Below are 20,533 nucleotides of genomic sequence, written 5' to 3'. Positions count from 1 at the left end.
TCCTTCGTCTGCTACCGGGTTATCTCCGTTTCAGAGTAGTCTGGGTTACCAGCCTCCTCTATTCTCTTCCCAGCTTGCCGAGTCCAGCGTTCCCTCCGCTCAAGCGTTTGTCCAACGTTGTGAGCGCACCTGGAGGAGGGTGAGGTCTGCACTTTGCCGCTACAGGGCACAGACTGTGAGAGCCGCCAATAAACGCAGGATTAAGAGTCCTAGGTATTGTTGCGGCCAGAGAGTGTGGCTTTCCACTCGCAACCTTCCTCTTACGACAGCTTCTCGTAAGTTGACTCCGCGGTTCATTGGTCCGTTCCGTGTCTCCCAGGTCGTCAATCCTGTCGCTGTGCGACTGCTTCTTCCGCGACATCTTCGTCGCGTCCATCCTGTCTTCCATGTCTCCTGTGTTAAGCCCTTTCTTCGCACCCCGTTCGTCTTCCCTCCCCCTCCCGTCCTTGTCGAGAGCGCACCTATTTACAAGGTACATAAGATCATGGACATGCGTTCTCGGGACGGGGTCACCAATACTTAGTGGATTGGGAGGGTTACGGTCCTGAGGAGAGGAGTTGGGTTCCGTCTCGGGACGTGCTGGACCGTTCACTCATTGATGATTTCCTCCGTTGCCGCCAGGATTCCTCCTCGAGTGCGCCAGGAGGCGCTCGGTGAGTGGGGGGTACTGTCATGTTTTGTCATTTATTATCTTGTCTTGTCCCTGTGCTTCCCATTCTATTCGTTTCCCTCTGCTGGTCTTATTAGGTTCTTTCCCTCTTTCTATCCCTCTCTCTCCCCCTCCCTCTCTCACTCTCTCGCTCTCTCTTCTCTCTATCGTTCCGTTCCTGCTCCCAGCTGTTCCTATTCCCCTAATCATCATTTAGTCTTCCCACACCTGTTCCCGATCCTTTTCCCTGATTAGAGTCCCTATTTCACTCCTTGTTTCCCGTACCTGCCCTGTCGGATCCTCATTTATAATTCACCGTGCTGTGTCAATGTTTTGCCCTGTCGTGTCGTGTTTCCCTCAGATGCTGCGTGGTGAGCAGGTGTCTGAGTCTGCTAGGTTCAAGTGCCTTCCCGAGGCAACCTGCAGTTCTCGATCAAGTCTCCAGTCTGTTCTTGTCTTTACGTGTAGTATTATGCTTTTTGTTTTGTAAAGTTTATTCTGGATTAAATACTCTGTTTTCGCCAAGTCGCTTTTGGGTCCTCATTCACCTGCATGACACGCACACCTATTTAGATGAGGTGCTGGCTAGCGGAGTGGAACACTTAAATAAATGAAGGAGAGCCGCACACTCTAGGAGCTCAGATGCAAAAATATTTATGTACAACGTTTCGACAGACAATCGGTCTTCATCAAGGAATTAGCTATAAACTATACAAACTATAGTTTTGGCAAGTCGGTTAGGACATCTACTTTGTGCATGACACAAGTAATGTTTCCAACAATTGTTTACAGACTGATTAATTCACTGTATCACAATTCCAGTCGGTCAGAAGTTTACATACACTAAGTTGACTGTGCCTTTAAACAGCTTAGAAAATTCCAGAAAATGATGTCATGGCGTTAGAAGCTTCTGATAGGTTAGTTGACATCATTTGAGACAATTGGTGGTGTACCTGTGGATGTATTTCAAGGCCTACCTTCAAACTCAGTGCCTCTTTGCTTGACATCATGGGAAAATCAAAAGAAATCAGCCAAGACCTCAGAAAAAGAAATGTAGACCTCCACAAGTCTGGTTCATCCTTGGGAGCAATTTCCAAACACCAGAAGGTACCACATTCATCTGTACAAACAATAGTACGCAAGTATAAACACCATGGGACCACGCAGCCGTCATACCACTCAGGAAGGAGACGCGTTCTGTCTCCTAGAGATGAACGTACTTTGGTGCAAAAAAGTGCAAATCAATCCCAGAACAACAGCAAAGGACCTTGTGAAGATGCTGAAGGAAACGGGTACAAAACCATCTATATCCACAGTAAAACAAGTCCTATATTGACATAACCTGAAAGGCCACTCAGCAAGGAAGAGGCCACTGTTCCAAAACCGCAATAAAAAAGCCAGACTACGGTTTGCAACTGCACATGGGGACAAAGGTCGATGTCCTCTGGTCTGATGAAACAAAAATATACCTTTTTGGCCATAACGACTATCGTTATGTTTGGAGGGAAAAGGGGGAGGCTTGCAAGCCGAAGAACACCATCCCAACCGTGAAGCACGGGGGTGGCTGCATCATGGTGTGAGGGCGCTTTGCTGCAGGAGGGACTGGTGCACTTCACAAAATAGATGGCCTGATGAGGAAGAAAAATGATGTGGATATATTGAAGCAACATCTCAAGACATCAGTCAGGAAGTTAAAGCTTGGTCGCAAATGGGTCTTCCAAATGGACAATGACCCCAAGCATACTTCCAAAGTTGTGGCAAAAAAAGACAACAAAGTCAAGGTATTGGAATGGCCATAACAAAGCCCTGACCTCAATCCCATAGAAAATTTGTGGGCACAACTGAAAAAGCGAGTGTGAGCAAGGAGGCCTACAAACCTGATTCAGTTACACCAGCTCTGTCAGGAGTAATGGGTCAGAATTCACCCAACTTATTGTGGGAAGCTTGTGGAAGGCTACCCAAAACGTTTGACCCAAGTTAAACAATTTAAAGGCAATGCCACCAAATATTAATTGAGTGCATGTAAACTTCTGACCCACTAGTGATATGATTAAAGAAATAAAAGTTGAAATAAATAATTGTCTCTACTATTATTCTGACATTTCACATTCTTAAAATAAAATGGTGATCCTAACTGACCTGAAACTGAATCTTTACTAGAATTAAATGTCAGGAATTGTGAAAAACTGAGTTTAAATGTATTTGCCTAAGGTGTATGTAAACTTCAGACTTCAACTGTATATAGCTTCACTGAGTTCCCTGATGACAGTTGTGAATTATGGTTACTTTTCAGCCCTTTTCAGGACTACTGCATTTTGTTTTGTCTTTCACAGAGAAAGGTCTCAAAGACTATCCTGAACAGTATGGACAATGTGCAGAGTGCACTGTTAAATGGTAAAAAGGTTGGTCAGGAGCCTGCCATTATCAAGAGCCCTGAGATCAGTGTGTATGCTAACAGGTAAGAGACAGAGCGTTGGAGTGGAAACATTACTATAACAAATGCAAGGCCTGTCACATAAATGTAACTTGAAATATGTAATTTGTATTTACAATACAATATCTCAAATACAATTTTGAGTTACAGTATATTATACACTCTCTTCTCTTAGGATGTCTGCAAATAGCATTCAGATGCAGTCTATAAACATCCCAGATAGCTCCTCTGCAAGCTTTTCCTTCCCTCCCCTGGGTGCTGATGTCCTTTCTCCAGAGGAACCAGTGGATGTGCGAGTAAGTGTGTATGTCTGCGAGTGAATGTGTGGAGGTTAGTGAGGGATTTAATCACAGAAGTGAATACGGCAGTGAAAATGATTTTTTTTTTGTGTCAAGCATTAGGGAGGTTTTCATTTGGTTAATTGTTCATGTAGTAATTGTCTATTAGTATATTGTGGACGGTTTTAACCCTCATTCCCTTATCTCATCATTTCCTTACTTTTACAGATGCTGAGTTTTGAGAAGAACCCTTATTCTTGGAGTGAGGGGGGTAACATCAGTGGTGCCATGGGGTCTGTGACACTCACCAGACAGGATGGATCAGCCATCCCTGTGGAGAACCTGTCTGAGGAAATTGAGGTCAGAACCCTCCTGCAAACGTGTACCAATTTTAATGGGGCTTTTCTCTTGAGAGCCCTTGATGTCCAAGACGTACAGTATATCTTCTAAGATAATGTCCAAGACATATACTTTAAAGACTATATGATCAAGTAAACAGAATTATGATTACAGTTGTATATATTACAACATATCCTATGATTCTCAGATCCTCTTGCCGAGACTTGAAGGCGGGCAGGTAAACAGCACAATCCTTGACCTGGGAAACTACAGCACACTGATGATTGACGTCCCTTCACCAGACATAACACTGGTGCTAAAGATGGAGCCCTCAGAGGACATACCATTTGTACTGTTGCTGGGGTATAAAGACTACCCAAAGGACAAGCAATATGTAGCCAAGACGCAGATGCCTCATCAAGGCAATTCACAAGGTGATCAACCTCCTGAACTGACTTCTTGTAAATGGCAGACATAGAACTATTGTGAAGCATAATGAACCAACGACACTGAGTGTTTAGAAAGATAAATGTGCTTGTGTTGTGTTTATTTTGGGTACAGAGAGATACACCTGGGTCCTGGGTCCCAATGATTTGACAGGAAAAGTTGGGGTGCATTACCTTGTGGTGAGGCCCATTGTAGAAGCAGGGGTTAAATCCGTCAATGCCACTGTGACTGTCACCTCCATTGCTGCCCAGTGCAAGTATTGGAATGAAACCTTATCCACCTGGAGTGAAGATGGCTGCAGGGTGAGTTCAACAAGTACTACACAACACCTTATAATAAAATATTGGTACATCACTGCAACCAGGCACTGCCAATATCAAATGCATAAACTGACTGTGGTCTCCTTAGGTCGGTCCTTTAACCACGTCATTGGTCACTCAGTGCTTATGTAACCATTTGACCTTCTTCGGGAGCTCTTTCTTCATCATGCCCAACCTTGTGGATGTGTCCCGTACCGCTGAGCTCTTTGCCACCTTCTCAGACAACCCTGTGGTGGTGTGCTTTGTTGGTGCCATCTTCATTGCTTATCTCTTGGTGGTTGTGTGGGCACGCAGGAAGGACATCAAGGACATAGCCAAGGTCTGCCTTCAACAATCGCTGCCGCCATTTTCTAGACAATTTTTGTCCAGACTATACAGACACCTTGAGAACATGCTACTCTGGTGATCCAATCAGCAGATTTCCAGTGCTTAGATTTACCAGTTTGAGAATGTATCATCCTGTTGGTTTGCTGTTGATGCTGAGTTTTACCTTCAAGTGTTACTTCTTGTAGGTGAAGGTAACATTGTTGGAAGATAATGACCCCTTGGCTGAATACCGTTACATGCTGAATATCAGCACTGGGCATCGGCGTGGTGCTTCCACCTCCTCTCAGGTCAGTACCAACAGTTCCCACTGCTGCAGGACATCATATTCTGTTCTCTGATAAAACCACACTCAGTCACCCTGACCCTGTGTTGCTGCTGCAGGTTACTGTGACTCTGCTGGGCACGGAGGGAGAGAGTGAGCCACACCACCTCGCTGACCCTGACAAGCCTGTGTTTGAGAGGGGTGCAGTGGATACGTACCTGTTGACCACACCCTTCTCTCTGGGGGAGCTGCAGAGCATCAGGCTGTGGCATGACAACTCAGGGGGGCACCCTGCCTGGTAGGAGAGTGGACGGGGAGGATGTCTCACAGTAGTAGAGGGACAGATGGATTTTACGTTAATTAAAGCTGACGTTTGAAATTGTAAATGTAGTTGACAATAACGGTTTTCATGCAGGTATATAAACAAAGTGACGGTGCAGGATCTAGAAACTGGACAGAAGTGGCACTTCCTGTGTAACTCATGGCTGGCCATAGATATGGGCGAGTGCATCCTTGATAAAGTCTTCCCTGTTGCCTCTGACATAGATTTGAAGAAATTCAGGTGAGGTTAAGCATGGATGCATTTTGGTATGGCAATATATATATACCAGGATATTTGTCAATCATGTAACTAAATCTTCTTACATTGTATATTCTGCAGTAATCTGTTCTTCATGAAAACGGCAAAGGATTTCCGTGATGGCCACATCTGGTTTTCTGTGATCAGCCGGCCTCCAACGAGCACCTTCACATGTGTCCAGCGAGTCTCCTGCTGTTTCTCTCTGCTGCTGTGTACCATGCTGACCAGCATCATGTTCTGGGGCATCCCTACCGATCCCTCTGAGCAGACCATGGACCTGGGTATGGATGCCTGCACAGTATTGGTGCTGTATGGAAATAATAACATGTTTTCAGAACATTAAGATTTTCTCTCTCTCTCTCCTGTAGGTCATATCGAGTTCACCTGGCAGCAGGTGATGATCGGCGTTCAGAGTTCAATCATAATGTTTCCAATTAATCTCCTCATTGTGAGTATCTTCAGAAACACCCGCCCCCGAGAGACGAAGCCTGGAAAGCCCAAGGCAGAGGTGTCCAAGCAGGGGAAGACTGGCAGAGTGACTCCTTCACAGCCTCCGTCCCCACAGAGGGAGAGAGAACTCACACCAGACACTGTCATAAAGGTAAAAGAAGTAAACCATTTTAACAGAATTTGTGATCAAGAGTCACCCCCAGTTTGCATCGCCACAGTAGCAAAGCTGTTAATACAGTGCTGTGGTATGACTTAAAGATTGTTGTACACCAGCAGAACCAATCCAACTTGAAGGAGCTGGAGCAGTTTTGCCTTGAAGAATGTGGCTAGATGTGACAAGCTTATAGAAACATACCTCAAGAGACTTGCAGCTGTAATTGCTGCAAAAGGTGGCTCTACAAAGTATTGACTTTTGGGGGGTGAATAGTTATGCAAGCTCAAGTTCTGTTTTTTTGTCTTATTTCTTGTTTGTTTCACAATACAACATACTTTGCATCTTCAAATTGGTGCATGTTGTGTAAATCAAATGATACAAAGCCCCCAAAAATCTATTTGAATTCCAGGCAACAAAATATGAAAAACTCCAATGGGGTGAATACTTCCGCAAGCCACTGTAGGTAGAGTTGGAAGTTTAAATACACCTTAGCCAAATACATTTCAACTCGGTTTTTCACAATTCCTGACATTTAATCCTAGTAAAAATTCATGTCAGGTCAGTTAGGATCACCACTTTATTTTAAGAATGTGAAATGTCAGAATAATAGTAGAGAGTGATTTATTTCAGATTTTATTTATTTCATCACATTCCCAGTGGTCAGAAGTTTACAAACACTCAAATAGTATTTGGTAGCATTGCCTTGAAATTGTTTAACTTGGGTCAAACATTTTGGGTAGCCTTCCACAAGCTTCCCACAATAAGTTGGGTGAATTTTGTCCCATTCCTCCTGACAGAGCTGGTGTAACTGAGTAAGGTTTGTAGGCCTCCCTGCTCGCACACGCTTTTTCAGTTCTGCCCACAAATGTTTGATAGGATTGAGGTCAGGGCTTTGTGATGGCCACTCCAATACCTTGACTTTGTCGTCAGTAAATTTTGCCACAACTTTGGAAGTATGCTTGGGGTCATTGTCCATTTGGAAGAACCATTTGCGACCAAACTTTAACTTCCTGAACATGTCTTGAGATGTTGCTTTAATATATGCACATAATTGTCCACCCTCATGATGCCATCTATTTTGTGAAGTGCACCAGTCTCTCCTGCAGCAAAGCACCACCCCGTGCTTCACAGTTGTCCAAACATAACTATGGTCATTATGACCAAACAGTTCTATTTTGGTTTCAACAAACCAGAGGACATTCCTCCAAAAAGTATGATCTTTGTCCCCATGTGCAGTTGCAAACCGTAGTCTGGCTTTTTTATGGCTGTTTTGGAGCAGTGACTTCTTCCTTGCTGAGCGGCCTTTCAGGTTATGTCGATATAGGACTAATTTTACTTGTAGATATAGATACTTTTGTACCTGGTTCCTCCAGCATCTTCACAATGTACTTTGCTGTTGTTCTGTTATTGATTTGCACTTTTCGCACCAAAGTACATTCATCACTAGGAGACAGAACGTGTCTCCTTCCTGAGCGGTACGACGGCTGCGTAGTCCCATGGTGTTTATACTTGCGTACTATTGTTTGTACAGATGAACGTGGTACCTTCAGGCATTTGGAAATTGCTCCGATGGATGAACCAGACTTGTGGAGGTCTACAATTGTTTTCTGAGTTCTTGGCTGATTTCTTTAATTTCTCATGTCAAGCAAAGAGGCACTGAAGGTAGGCTTGATTTGCACTTTTTGCACCAAAGTACGTTCATCTCTAGGAGACAGAACGCGTCTCCTTCCTGAGCAGTATGACGGCTGCGTGGACCCATGGTTTAAATACTTGCGAACTATTGTTTGTACAGATGAATGTGGTATCTTCTGGTGTTTGGAAATTGCTCCCAAGGATGAACCAGACTTGAGGTCTACATTTCTTTTTCTGAGGTCTTGGCTGATTTCTTTTAATTTTCCCATGATGTCAAGCAAAGAGGCACTGAGTTTGAAGGTAGGCCTTGAAATACATCCACAGGTACACCTCCAATTTATTGAAATTATGTCAATTAGCCTATCAGAAGCTTCTAAAGCCATGACATCATTTTCTGGAATTTTCCAAGCCGTTTGAAGGCACAGTCAATTTAGTGTATGTAAACTTCTGACCGACTGGAATTGTGATACAGTGAATTGTTGGAAAAAAATACTTGTGTCATGCACAAAGTAGATGTCCTAACCGACTTGACAAAACTATAGTTTGTTAACAAGAAATTTGTGGAGTGGTTGAAAAACCAGTTTTAATGACTCCAACCTAAATGTATGAGAACTTCCAACTTCAACTGTAAATATGTTATTCTCTCAGGACATAAAGAAGATTGCTCAGTCACTCTCCAAGGCTATGAAGAGCCCCATTCCACACCTGGAGTTAGAGATGAAGCCTGGACAACAAACTGATATCAACTCTATGCTCTCTCTGGTGGAGGACATCATCCGGCAGCAGAACCGAGCCAGTGGAGAGTTCTACACTGATGCCTCCAAGAAAGAGGGATCGCTCATTCTCTCACTAGGGGTAACCAATCTGCAAGGTACAGCCCAGTTGGGAGGGGGGGGGGGAGGGGTCCTGCATTGCACTGCTGGTTAATCTGATGTTCTGGTAGCTTGTCCAGAGATGCAATATTTACAGTATTTAGTGGCCAAAGTTTAATCATTGCTGTCAGTCAGCAAAAGTATAATCATATGATATTTGGCTCAAACTCAGAAATTATAACCAGATTAAAAACAGCTAGGATCCAGAACCCTGTGTCACCTCTCACCTTACAAGAAACCAAAAGATCCCTGTGTGCCACGTTGACAACCGGGATACTGCCTCTGGCAATTAAGGTAAGCAGGTTAAATGCAATAATTGAAGAGTAGCTAGGGGCGATTTAGGGCAGGTTGAGAATGAACTGTATTTTACATTTACATTTTGATTTACATGTTTAAGAGTAACTGTGTTTGATAAAATGCAACAACTGAAACCAGAAATGAGATATGAAGAGAAACTGGAATGCTTATTTAGAAAATAAGTGTTGCTGGTCACAAATGTTTCCAAAGCATGGAAGATACATCAAGATAAGCTACACTGAGTATACACAACATTAAGAACCCTTGCTCTTTCCATGACATATACTAAGTGAATCCAGGGGAAAGCTATGATCCCGTATTGATGTCACTTGTTAAATCCACTTCAATCAGTGTAGATGAAGGAGAGGAGACAGGTGAATTAAATAAGGATTTTAAAGCCCTGAGACAATTGAGACATGGATTGTGTATGTGTGCCATTCAGAGGGTGAATGGGCAAGACAAAATATTTTAGTGCCTTTGAACAGGGTATGGTAGAAGGTCTCAGATGCACCGGTTTGAGTGTCAAGAACTGCAATGCTGCTGGGTTTTTCACGCTCAACAGTTCCCATGTGTATCAAGAATGGTCCACCATCCAAAGGACATCCAGCCAACATGACAGCTATGGGAAGCATTGGAGTCAACATGGGCCAGCATCCCTGTGGAACGCTTAACAAACCTTGTACAGTCCATGCCCAGACAAATTGACTGTTCTGTGGGCCAAAGGGGGTGCAACTCAATATTAGGAAGGTGTTCCTAATGTTTGTACATATTTTTTGTCAAAATTGTTCAAACTCAGTACATTTGGTTGGGAATAATTTATGGACAACAAATATTCAAACCTTGATCCCTGATTTTAGAGCTAATTTAAGTCAGGACCACGCAGGAACACTCAATCCCTATTGAAAAGCCATTCCGGTGTGTCTTTGGCAGTACCCATAACATGATGCTGCCACCACAATAGTTTAAAATACAGAGGATCAACAACATTGCATTCACTCCACATTACTGACCTGTATGAAAAAGTGAAAAGAAGGAACCCTGCGTAAAAAAAATCCACTCCAAATCTGTTTGCAACAAGGCTGTTAAGTAATACTGCAAGACAATACGGCAAATGAATGTACTTTTAAAAATGACAGGTTTGGGTCAAATACATCACACAGTGAAGCCCTTTGTATTTTCAAGTATTGTGGTGGCAGCATCGTGTTATGGGTATGCTTGTCACCAGCAGGGACTGGGGAGTTTCTCAGGATCCAAATAAATATGAAAGGAACAGTTGAATTTTAACTGGGGAGTTTGTATGTGCGCATATGTATAATTATTTTCTTTGCTACTGCAAATACAGTGCTCCTACAAGCCCATGTGGGCTGGGCATTTTGAAAATGCAAGACACTTTAATAATGAAATAAATCAAATCAAGAATTGCTGTTTTCAGAGACCAGCCTGTGTGGGAGCCCTGAGAAGACTGGGGATGGGAGACAGAAAAGGAGCAACAACAGCCAATATCTGTACAGGCAGCTACACCATGTAGAGAAGGAGCTGAGCCTACTGGGACCTTCTCGCTTCCCCAACCCAGACAGCTACTGCCGGGCAGTGCAGCAGGTCCAAGGCATGAGGGGTCTGCTAGAGTCCCACCTCTCCTCTTCCAGCCTGGGAGGGGACCAGCTGTCTCAAAGCCCCAGCCCGGCAGAGAGCAGTGAGGGAGACAGCAGTAGTAAGAAGCAGGGCGGGCTGCCCTGGTGGTTTGTGTTTATTGGCTGGATTCTGGTGTTAGCCACCAGCGGAGTATCAGGATACTTCACCATGATGTATGGGTTGACCTATGGGAAGGACCGCTCTATAAGCTGGCTCATCTCCATGGTCGTGTCTTTCTTTGAGAGCCTCTTTATCACTCAGCCGCTGAAGGTGAGACCTACAGTACAATACATACTGTACAATGTCAAATGCCGTGCAGCATGTATCTGAAATCTGGGTATTACTTTGTGGATTTCCTATCACAGGTGCTTGGTTTTGCAGCCTTCTTTGCTCTCGTTCTGAAGAAAGTTGATCAGGAGGACTATGGGGATGCAAAGTTTGAGGGGGAGCTCCGAAACCCAGGTGCTTTATCTTCAAGCTAATTTTCCATATCTCAGGCATAACAACATGTAAATTCTGCTTTCCTAAATCATTGTTATGAATATTGTGTTTACTTGTATATGAGATAGCTAAGACTAGATACAGCTTGTTTTCAACTTTTACAACCATCTTGTCCACAGATGACCCTGATGTGGTGCAGGCTGTCAGGAGGGATAGCACATGCAGCTTCTACCAGCCCCCTCCTCCAACAGACATCGAGAGGATGAAGAGCAACATGATCAAGGAGCAGAAGGTCTTTGCCCTAATCAAAGAGATTCTCAGTAAGAGGAACCGCTTTTTCATTCACCGCACTGTCATTCACTGCACTTATTGGTTAACATACATGTTTAAGGCCTATGATTCTGTTGCAGCCTACATGGGGTTCATGTGGATGTTGCTCCTGGTGGCATATGGCCAGCGGGACCCTAATGCTTACTTCCTGACTCAGCACATTCGGCAGAGTTTCAGCCAAGGGATCTCAGACAGCATGAGTCACAAAGATGTGTTCACCTGGGCCAATACCTCTCTTCTCAGCAACCTCTTCGGAGAGTACCCAGGTAGGATTCTCTAAAGAGGATCTTTATTTCAGAGAGAACATTAATTTATAGAAAGTTAAAGAGAAAAATTATAGCTGGAAGCGTGCTAGCGTTTTATCTTTTGGTATTTTTTTGCATGCTGTGTTATAGGTTTCATCACTGATGGGAACTCCAAACTGGTTGGTAATGCCCGACTTCGCCAGGTGAGGGTGCAGAAGAACTCCTGCCGCATCGCCCGCTCCATGTGCCAGGCTGTACCGGACTGCCATGCTCCATACTCATGGGAGGTGGAGGACATGGGCTCCTATGGGCCAGGCTGGAACCGCTCTGCGAGCGAATACGCCTCAAAGACCCTCCACAGTCCCTGGCAGTACCAAACCCAGGCCAGACTCAGAGCCCAACCCACCTGGGGCAGTGTGGTCCTCTACAGGGGAGGGGGGTATGTGGTGGACCTGGGCCCAGAGTCACAGAATGCTAGCAGGTAAATTAACATTTACAGTACTTAATGTTTAAAAATTATCAGAATTATCAAACCATCTTTGTGGTAGAGAAAGATGTTATTTTATTCATCAATGTTTTCTGTCTCTGCAGTACCCTTCAATATCTGTTTGACAACACCTGGCTTGATATGTTCACCCGAGCAGTTTTTGTAGAGTTCACTGTGTACAATGCCAATGTCAACCTCTTCTGCACTGTCACACTCATGCTGGAGACCACAGCTGTAGGTGAGACAGTTTTTATATCACTCCATGAATACAGCACAAAGTAAGTATTTTAAAGGCATCCAAAGCTCAGATTGTCAGCACCTGCCTTATTCGCTCAGGAGCGTTCCAGTTTCGCAGTGAGCTGCAGAGTGTCCGACTATACCAGTCCACCGGTGGACTCCATATCTTTGTCATGGCATCTGAGGTCATCTATTTCCTCTTTATCCTCTACTATATGTATGTTCAGGTAAGTGTTCATTTAAATACCTTTCTTATGTGTATAGAGTATAACATCTGTGAAACAATGGTCTAGTGCCATTGTTCTGGAATTCCTCCTCAGTCTAACTCTTCTCATCTCTTCACAGGGAAAGCTGATGAAGCTGCAGAAGTGGGATTACTTCAAGACAAAGTGGAACCTGCTGGAGCTCGCCATCATCCTCCTGAGCTGGAGCGCGCTGTCTGTCTTCATTAAGAGGACCCTGTTAGGGAACCGGGACATGGAGTACTACCACAACCATAAAGACCAGTGAGTTCACACCGGGTTGGGTTTCTGCTTTAGTTTCGCCAGTCTGCTACCCCTATCGTTGATCAGTTGCTCCTGTGTGATGTTCAACTTCTCCGCTCCCTATCCAGGTTTGCCAGTTTCCATGAGACAGCCACAGCAGATGCAGTGCTGGGGTATCTGATCGCATTCCTGGTGCTACTGGCTACAGTCAAACTGTGGCATCTGCTGAGGCTCAACCCCAAGCTACACATGATCACAGCCACACTGCAACGGGCCTGGACTGACATATCAGGCTTCCTCGTGGTCATCACCATTATGTTCCTGGCCTATTCTATCGCTGTAAGCATCTTTCTGAAACACCTATCCTAGAAGTGGTCCATGGTACAGTCATTCTTCAACTTCATCCTCATTCTCTTCTTATGTGATGTTGTGCTTGTGTATGATGGGTGTTCCCTCGACTTTTTGCGTGAGTGTCTAAACTGTGATCATTCTCTGTCTGCAGTCTTATCTAATGTATGGCTGGAAGCTGTACTCATATAGGACTCTCCTGGATGCTGCTCTGACCATGGTCAGCTTACAACTGGGCATCTTTAACTATGACGAGGTTAGTAAAGTAGGACAGCTCAACTAGACTCCCCGATTACTGCTGTAGTCATGATGGTATCTTTGTAATTCAATTCTGTAACTTCTCCTTCTAATCCAGGTTCTTGATTACAACCCGGTGCTTGGTGCGTTCCTCATCGGCTCCTGCATTATATTCATGACCTTTGTGGTTTTAAACCTGTTCATCTCAGTCATCCTGGTGGCGTTCACTCAAGAGCAAATACATCACAAGGTACTGCGCATCAATCGTACACTATGTAAAATTAACCTTGTTCTGGTCGTATTAGGTTGTAAAATATAGAATAGAATCAACAGGGACCAATACCTTAATACATTTTGACAGAGGTGGTCACTTGACTATCAATTCTGAGCTGTCTGCTCACTATTCCACAGCCCTCAGAGGAGGAGGAGATAGTGGATCTGATGCTGATGAAGCTCTGCAGCTTGTTTGGAATCAAAATGAAGAAGGAGGAGAAAGAAGACAGTGACAGCCCCAAGGAGAATGGCATGACTGCCTCAGCAACTAACAAAGGATTCTCCACTATATCATCATAGATGTTACTTCTAAGTACTGGTGAATCACTCTGTATGTATTCATAGTGAGCTGTCATTTTCATTTCTGTTGCTTTCTAGGAGCGGTGATGCTTTTGTTGACTTGTTGCCTCTAGCTGTTCAATTATCTAACATATCACGCATAAATGAGGCTATTTGTGCCATTTTGTGATCTAATGCAAAGCTTTAAAAAGAAGTTAGAGGAAATAACAGCTCCTTCTGTTACCTCACACAGTCAGAAATACACATATGTATGGTTACTATGGTAACATGTTAGGAGACAACAATGAGGAGAGAAGGATACAAAGATAATTCCAATGTTGTTCTATTAGTATTATGTTTGTTGTGAAATTAATAAAAATGGTTGAAACATTAACCAAATGAGCTGTATAAGAATAAAAAACAATAAGACTTATGTGGAGTAGATAACCAAATAGCCAATTTCCTTCACTCTTTGAATCCATTAAAAAAAGAGTGTCTGACAGGTGGGGAGAACGAAGAAAAAAAAGCCAGTCCGTAGTCCGAAATGAGCATTGCTTCATTTCTTGTCCTTCTTATCTTTCTTAGTGTCTCCCTTCTCTTTCTCCTTCTCTTTCTCCTTGTCCTCTTTCTTCTCTTTCTTGCTGTCATCTTTTTCCTGGCCTTCCTTCTTCTCTGCATCTCGGTTGGCGACCTTGTTGTTGATGAGGTTGTGAAGAGCAACCACGGAGCGGATGAGTGAAGCCAGGTAAACCACCAGCATCTGGTCATTGGTCTTGAGGTAAAATGCCTTGATGAACTCTTGAAGGTTGACGTCAGGCAGCAGGTTGAAGACGTCCTGCAGCTGGTAGATGATCTGGTGGTTGATGGGCAGCTTACCTGCGGCAACTTTGTCCAAATACCCTTTGATATCCACTAACTTGCAGTTGAGGCCCTTTAGGCCATGCACCTGGTTGGTGATGCGTTGAGACAGGGTGCCAACTGTTGTGTCCTTGATGTCTCTGGATAGAGATACAAATCATTTTATTTTAGAAACTTGCATGTTTTAAGTTACCCTGTTTCCCTTTTTGGTGGCAAAACTGGCCTTACATTTTTATGGTATGAATCAGACTTGGGTTCAAATACTAGTTCAAATTGTTCAGTTACTTTCACATACATTTAAAGTACAGTCCAGGCAAAAGTTTGGACACACCTACTCATTCAAGGGTTTTTCTTTATTTGTACTATTTTCTACATTGTAGAATAATAGTGAAGACATCAAAACAATGAATTCACACATGAAATCAAGTAGTAACTTATATTTTGATTTGTTTAAATATATATATATTTAAGATTCTTCAAAGTAGCCTTGATGACAACGTTGCACACTCATCGCATTCTCTCAACCAGCTTCACCTGGAATGCTTTTCCAACAGTCTTGAAGGAGCTCCCACATATGCGGAGCACTTGTTAGCTGTTTTTCCTTAACTCTGCGGTCCAACTCAAGTCGGGTGATTGTGGAGGCCAGGTCATCTGATGCAGTACTCCATTACTCTCCTTCTTGGTCAAATAGCCCTTACACAGCCTGGAGGTGTGTTTGGGGTCATTGTCCTATTGAAAAACAAATGATAGTCCCACTAAGCGCAAACAAGATGGGATGGCGTATTGCTGCAGAATGCTGTGGAAGCCATGCTGGTTAAGTGTGCCTTGAATTCTAAATAAATCACTGACCGTGTCACCAGTAAAGCACCCCCACACTATCACACCTTCTCCATGCTTCACTTGAGAACCACACATGCGGAGATCATCCGTTCACCTACTCTGCATCTCATATAGACACGGCGGTTGGAACCAAAACTCTTACATTTCGACTCATCAGATCAAAGGACATATTTCCACCAGTCTAAATGTCCATTGCTCGTGTTCCTTGGCCCAAGCAAGTCTCATCTTATTGGTGTCTTTTATTAGTGGTTTCTTTACAGAAATTCAAACATGAAGGCCTAATTCACACAGTCTCCTCTTAACAGTTGATGTTGAGATGTGTCTGTTATTTGGGCTGCAAAGGCTGGTAACTCTAATGAACTTATCCTCTGCAGTAGAATTAACTCTGGGTCTTACTTTCCTGTGGTGGTCCTCATGAGAGCCCGTTTCATCATTGCGCACAATGTTTTTTGACTGAACTTGAAGAAACGTTCTTGAAATTGTTTGCATTGACATTAATCCATTAATCCACCGCCATCACGTTTCAGCATGATAATGCACGGCCACATGTCTCAAGGATCTGTACACAATCCTGGAAGCAGAAAATGTTCCAGTTCTTCCATGGCCTGCATACTCACCAGACATGTCACCCATTGAGCCCGTTTGGGATGCTCTGGATCAACATGTACAACAGCATGTTCCAGTTCCCGCCAATAACCAGCAACTTCGCTGGAGGAATGGGAAAACATTCTACAGGCCACAATCAACAGCCTAATAAACACTATGCAAAGGAGATGTGTCGCTCTGCATGAGGCAAATGGTGGTCACACCAGATACTGACTGGCATTCTGATCCATGCCCCTATTTTTTTTTAAGGTATCTGTGGCCAACAGATGCATATCTACATTCCTAGTCATGTGAAATACATAGATTAGGCACTAATAAATGTATTTAAATGGACTGATTTCCTTATATGAACTTTAACTCAGTAAAGTCTTTGAAATTGTTGTATGTTGCATTTATATTTTTGTCCAGTATATTTAGAAATACACTTGGAAAGCATTGAAAACACTCAAATACACACCCATGCACTTAACCCAGATATTTGAAAATAGTATTTAAAAATGGTTTCAAATACAATTTGGTAGACTTTTTAAAATATTTATTTTATTTTAATTTGACAAATAAACATTAAAATACTCAAATAAAAGTACTTGATTTGGGCTGTGTATTTGAAAATACTCAGAGAATAAAAAATAGTTTAAATACCAGATAATCAAATATACATGTATTTGAACCCAGGTCTGATATGAAAAAAAGATGAGCAATAATACAAGAACAGTAATTTACATATTGAACTTCAAGACCAATGACAAGAACACATTGACTACATGCATGGGCCCAGTCTTACCGGAGTAAATGCTCCACGCCCACTTCCTCTGCTTCTTCAGCACCAATCTCACTGGTGACATGTTCAAAGGTCTTGGTTGTGGGAGTGCCATCCTAAAAACAAAAGGAATGTTACAACCATTAGACCGTCTCAAGCAAATGTGCAGGTTTTCCTCAACATTAAAGCTCAAAAGGCATATGTTGCTCCACAACCCTTAACTTAAATTTGTACAGTGACATTCTTTCTAATCCTACAATTTTTTGAGTTCACTAAGTGGTAGATGTAAGACTGACATGCAGCATACACCTTTGTTGCAGAGGTAATAGTAGAGAATTGTAGTTCCACTATTACATTCATTCAATAATTCCACTGATAAAAACATACATCATGCACTTCCTCCACAGATATGTAGGCCTCCGTTGGTAGACCCAGATCTTTCGGTTTCACGTCAATGATGACTAAAACCTATAAACGACCCCCCAAAAAATCAAGTTAAAATCTTTGTACCGTAGTATGTTTACTCATATCAGTGACATCAGTAGTAAAAAGTAATTACTAAGTAAAATAATTACATAAATTAATATGTTGTACTTATACTTACAGAATTGGTACAATATTGCTTCACGAGTTCATTGATGGCAATGTCATTCTTGTGTAGTTTGGGTCCTGTGTGATACCAACCAACTATTCTTTCTCTTGCTGAAACACAAATGGAATACATGTTTAATCTCCAAATTACATTAACAAGTAAATCCTAGTGTTGTTAAAATGCATAGGAATTTACAAAGAACTCATCTTACCATTGACTTTCTTGAACATGTTGTACATGTTCTCCAAATAGTCATGGTCCAGGAACCACACAGAATCATCCTTGTCATCCTCGTCAAATGGCACTGGAAGAGTGGGGGGGAGAGAGATCAGCCAGATCAACAAGAAACCAGAGTGTAATCAAAGAATGGACCGTGGTTGTAGAAATAGGTAACGTTAGGAAACTCACGTGCAAAGCTGTTGGAAACATCAAGAACCTTCTTATGCCATGAGCCGAGCAGTACACCCACAACCCTCTTCTGACTTCCAACTTTACCGATTCTGATCAAATACAGCACGAGAGTAGGCTGTTAGCTACAGACAGCGTTTCTGAACTGTCTTTGCGAAAGACATGTGACAGCATTATCCCTGACAAGAGAGCGCGGATGGAGCTAACGCGTTATAAGCTGGTTAACGTTAGCTAGCTACAATAGCTAGTAAAGTGCATAAAACGATGCACCAACCGTAGAGGAAACCTGCCATTTGTGTAATATGACAACTTGTGTATTTAGCTAGCTTCTAGCTATACTGGATAGCATTAGGTGAACCATAGCCTTCTGAGGTGAATCAGCTAGTTAGCTAACGTTAGCTTGGTTGCTCTACGTTAATTTACTGTCGTTAGTTAGCTAGCTAAACTTTACTGTTATTTGGGAAACAACAATAAATCCACATTTTTTAACAATCATCAACAACTGTCTAGCTCATTCGAATCATTTACCTGTTAAAATGATCCACCACACTCAGGAGCACCAGGGGATGGACAATCACTTTTTCAACAGCCAACTCCGGCATGTTTATGTGTGAATTAAATTCAATAGAAAATATTTTCGCTATAGAGAACCACAACCACCGTCAGTGCTCCACAATCCCACAATCCTTCGCGTAGGGTCATGTGACCAAAGAGCCAAAGGGGATCGATTTGTCAAAACTGCGCAAAAAATGCTCCGTTGAGTTTTAACGTGCATTTTTCATTCATTTGAATACTCTTTCAAAAACATTTTTAGGCGGGCGAAATATCTTAATTTGACATGCTATTTTTTTTTACCCAAATGAGTTGAGAATATACTTTGTGTAGATTCATTGCGAAGTTCATGTGCAATTTTTTTTTGTATGGATTCCTCCATGGGTTGGGCTGTCCCTGCTTTTAACACTAGAGGGCTGTAAACGCATAAATAATAACTCTTACCCACGTCCCCTCCTGTCATAGTTTGATTCAAGCATGAAAGTGCTTTTGAATTTAGACATTTGACCTATTTTCAATGTTGCTCATGATGGCAATACAGACAAATCAATGGTGGACAAATCAATCAATAAATTGTATCCTAATTTATTTCCCATCGTTTATAGCTGTAGCTCTTAGAGTTGGTGCTTCACTTTATACTGAACTCTCTTCTCGCGTTTCTTTAGAGTAAATAATAATCCGCCTTTGGTAACTTCATTACCCTCATGCTCATCCAAGGTTAGAAGTAGTTACCACATGATGTGTACATGACATGCTTCACCCTGGGTGTGTTATCTAACGGTACATAATATTTCGAATTTTGGTTGTGTGGTATTTTCTACAAAGGTTGATAAGGCTTCTTGTGATTGAGGAGTTAGGGTAGTGCCTTTATACACTAATAATGAGCAGTTTATAAACTACTTATAACCCTCGTTATAAATCCTTAGGTTGTTGGGTTGCTACAAGCTGGGCAGGGAGCTATTTTATTGCAGGCCTACTGTCTATTTTACTTCAAATGTAGCCTACCGGTAAAACATTTTTTATGATTAACCGTTCCTTGTGTCCACCATAGAAGGCAAATTAAGACATTACCACTGAACAGAAAGTATTTGGAAGGGTGGTCAGAGAAGCCTGGTGGTCATCAACATCAGGGGGTAAATAAAGGCATTAAATCCCAAGGACAGGGTCATAAACACTAAGGCCACAGGTCGTTTGAAGATTATTTTTCAGTGTTCCTTTCTTTTTATAGAAAGAGTAATGAATGAACTTCTGAATTTGAAACAACTGATGAAACATTAACTCAATGCACTGAGAAAGTGATGATGAAATACACATGGCTATTTTAGGAGGCACGTGGTGAGTGCAGTGGTGAGATTAGGTCTCTGCATTGTTCGGAATGGGCCCGTAAGTAAGCATTTAACTGTAAAATCTACACCTATTGTACTCGGTGCATGCAACCAATACAATTTGATTTGATGTCCAATGATGTTGGGATTTGATCTGGCAGAAGTCAGGATAGAGTACTTTAATGCCTATCTGCAAACCTGCAAACTTTCTAAAGCGTACATATGACATGAATAACGAAAAAGTCTCACATACCTCACAAGATCTACAGTACAGTGCAGTACACCCATTGTTACAGTCATGCCCCAATCAACAAATTAGTTTCTGCAATTACCTTGCTGCTGCATTAACTTTGCTCTTGGCCATTGTTAGGATTTATAAGCATATCATTATTCATTCCACTCAAGAAGCTCATTGTTTTATAATTGGTTTTTTTAAAGTCTGTATATCTATTTAAACTTTTGAAAGTTAACTAATTTAATATCACATATGACATAACACGTCAGAAGTGGCCAATGTGATGAGTGGATGCACCTGCATGACTTATAGCCACTTTGCC

At 42.5% G+C, this 20,533-nt stretch overlaps 2 protein-coding genes across 2 annotated transcripts in view; one reads left to right on the top strand and one right to left on the bottom strand.

Moving 5' to 3' along the window:
• LOC124033486 (polycystic kidney disease protein 1-like 2) overlaps positions 1-14,481 on the top strand; it is a 35,441-nt gene extending 20,960 nt beyond the window's left edge. The window contains exons 13-36 of the mRNA XM_046345506.1: positions 2,983-3,107; positions 3,259-3,379; positions 3,590-3,721; positions 3,909-4,134; positions 4,262-4,449; positions 4,556-4,786; positions 4,980-5,081; positions 5,176-5,354; positions 5,472-5,618; positions 5,718-5,917; positions 6,005-6,237; positions 8,521-8,743; positions 10,474-10,943; positions 11,039-11,135; positions 11,294-11,434; positions 11,525-11,710; positions 11,840-12,170; positions 12,281-12,414; positions 12,513-12,640; positions 12,759-12,919; positions 13,027-13,237; positions 13,401-13,502; positions 13,602-13,733; positions 13,895-14,481. Coding sequence (XP_046201462.1) covers positions 2,983-3,107; positions 3,259-3,379; positions 3,590-3,721; positions 3,909-4,134; positions 4,262-4,449; positions 4,556-4,786; positions 4,980-5,081; positions 5,176-5,354; positions 5,472-5,618; positions 5,718-5,917; positions 6,005-6,237; positions 8,521-8,743; positions 10,474-10,943; positions 11,039-11,135; positions 11,294-11,434; positions 11,525-11,710; positions 11,840-12,170; positions 12,281-12,414; positions 12,513-12,640; positions 12,759-12,919; positions 13,027-13,237; positions 13,401-13,502; positions 13,602-13,733; positions 13,895-14,056 — 4,362 coding nt within the window. The 3' untranslated portion in view covers positions 14,057-14,481. The remainder of the gene's footprint in view (positions 1-2,982; positions 3,108-3,258; positions 3,380-3,589; positions 3,722-3,908; positions 4,135-4,261; positions 4,450-4,555; positions 4,787-4,979; positions 5,082-5,175; positions 5,355-5,471; positions 5,619-5,717; positions 5,918-6,004; positions 6,238-8,520; positions 8,744-10,473; positions 10,944-11,038; positions 11,136-11,293; positions 11,435-11,524; positions 11,711-11,839; positions 12,171-12,280; positions 12,415-12,512; positions 12,641-12,758; positions 12,920-13,026; positions 13,238-13,400; positions 13,503-13,601; positions 13,734-13,894) is intronic.
• On the bottom strand, positions 14,218-18,801 carry LOC124033771 (26S proteasome non-ATPase regulatory subunit 7). Its single transcript, XM_046346029.1, has 7 exons — positions 18,628-18,801; positions 18,100-18,191; positions 17,903-17,995; positions 17,704-17,801; positions 17,487-17,567; positions 17,124-17,215; positions 14,218-15,033 (listed from the first exon to the last, which is right to left on the bottom strand). The coding sequence occupies exons 1-7, from the start codon at positions 18,699-18,701 to the stop codon at positions 14,592-14,594; spliced, it is 972 nt and encodes a 323-aa protein (XP_046201985.1). The 5' UTR covers positions 18,702-18,801; the 3' UTR covers positions 14,218-14,591.
• Between the last annotated feature and the right edge of the window lie 1,732 nt (positions 18,802-20,533).

This window comes from Oncorhynchus gorbuscha, linkage group LG04, assembly GCF_021184085.1.
Source record: "Oncorhynchus gorbuscha isolate QuinsamMale2020 ecotype Even-year linkage group LG04, OgorEven_v1.0, whole genome shotgun sequence".
Taxonomy (NCBI): Eukaryota; Metazoa; Chordata; class Actinopteri; order Salmoniformes; family Salmonidae; genus Oncorhynchus; species Oncorhynchus gorbuscha.
This window is presented reverse-complemented; position numbering and strand designations above follow the sequence as displayed.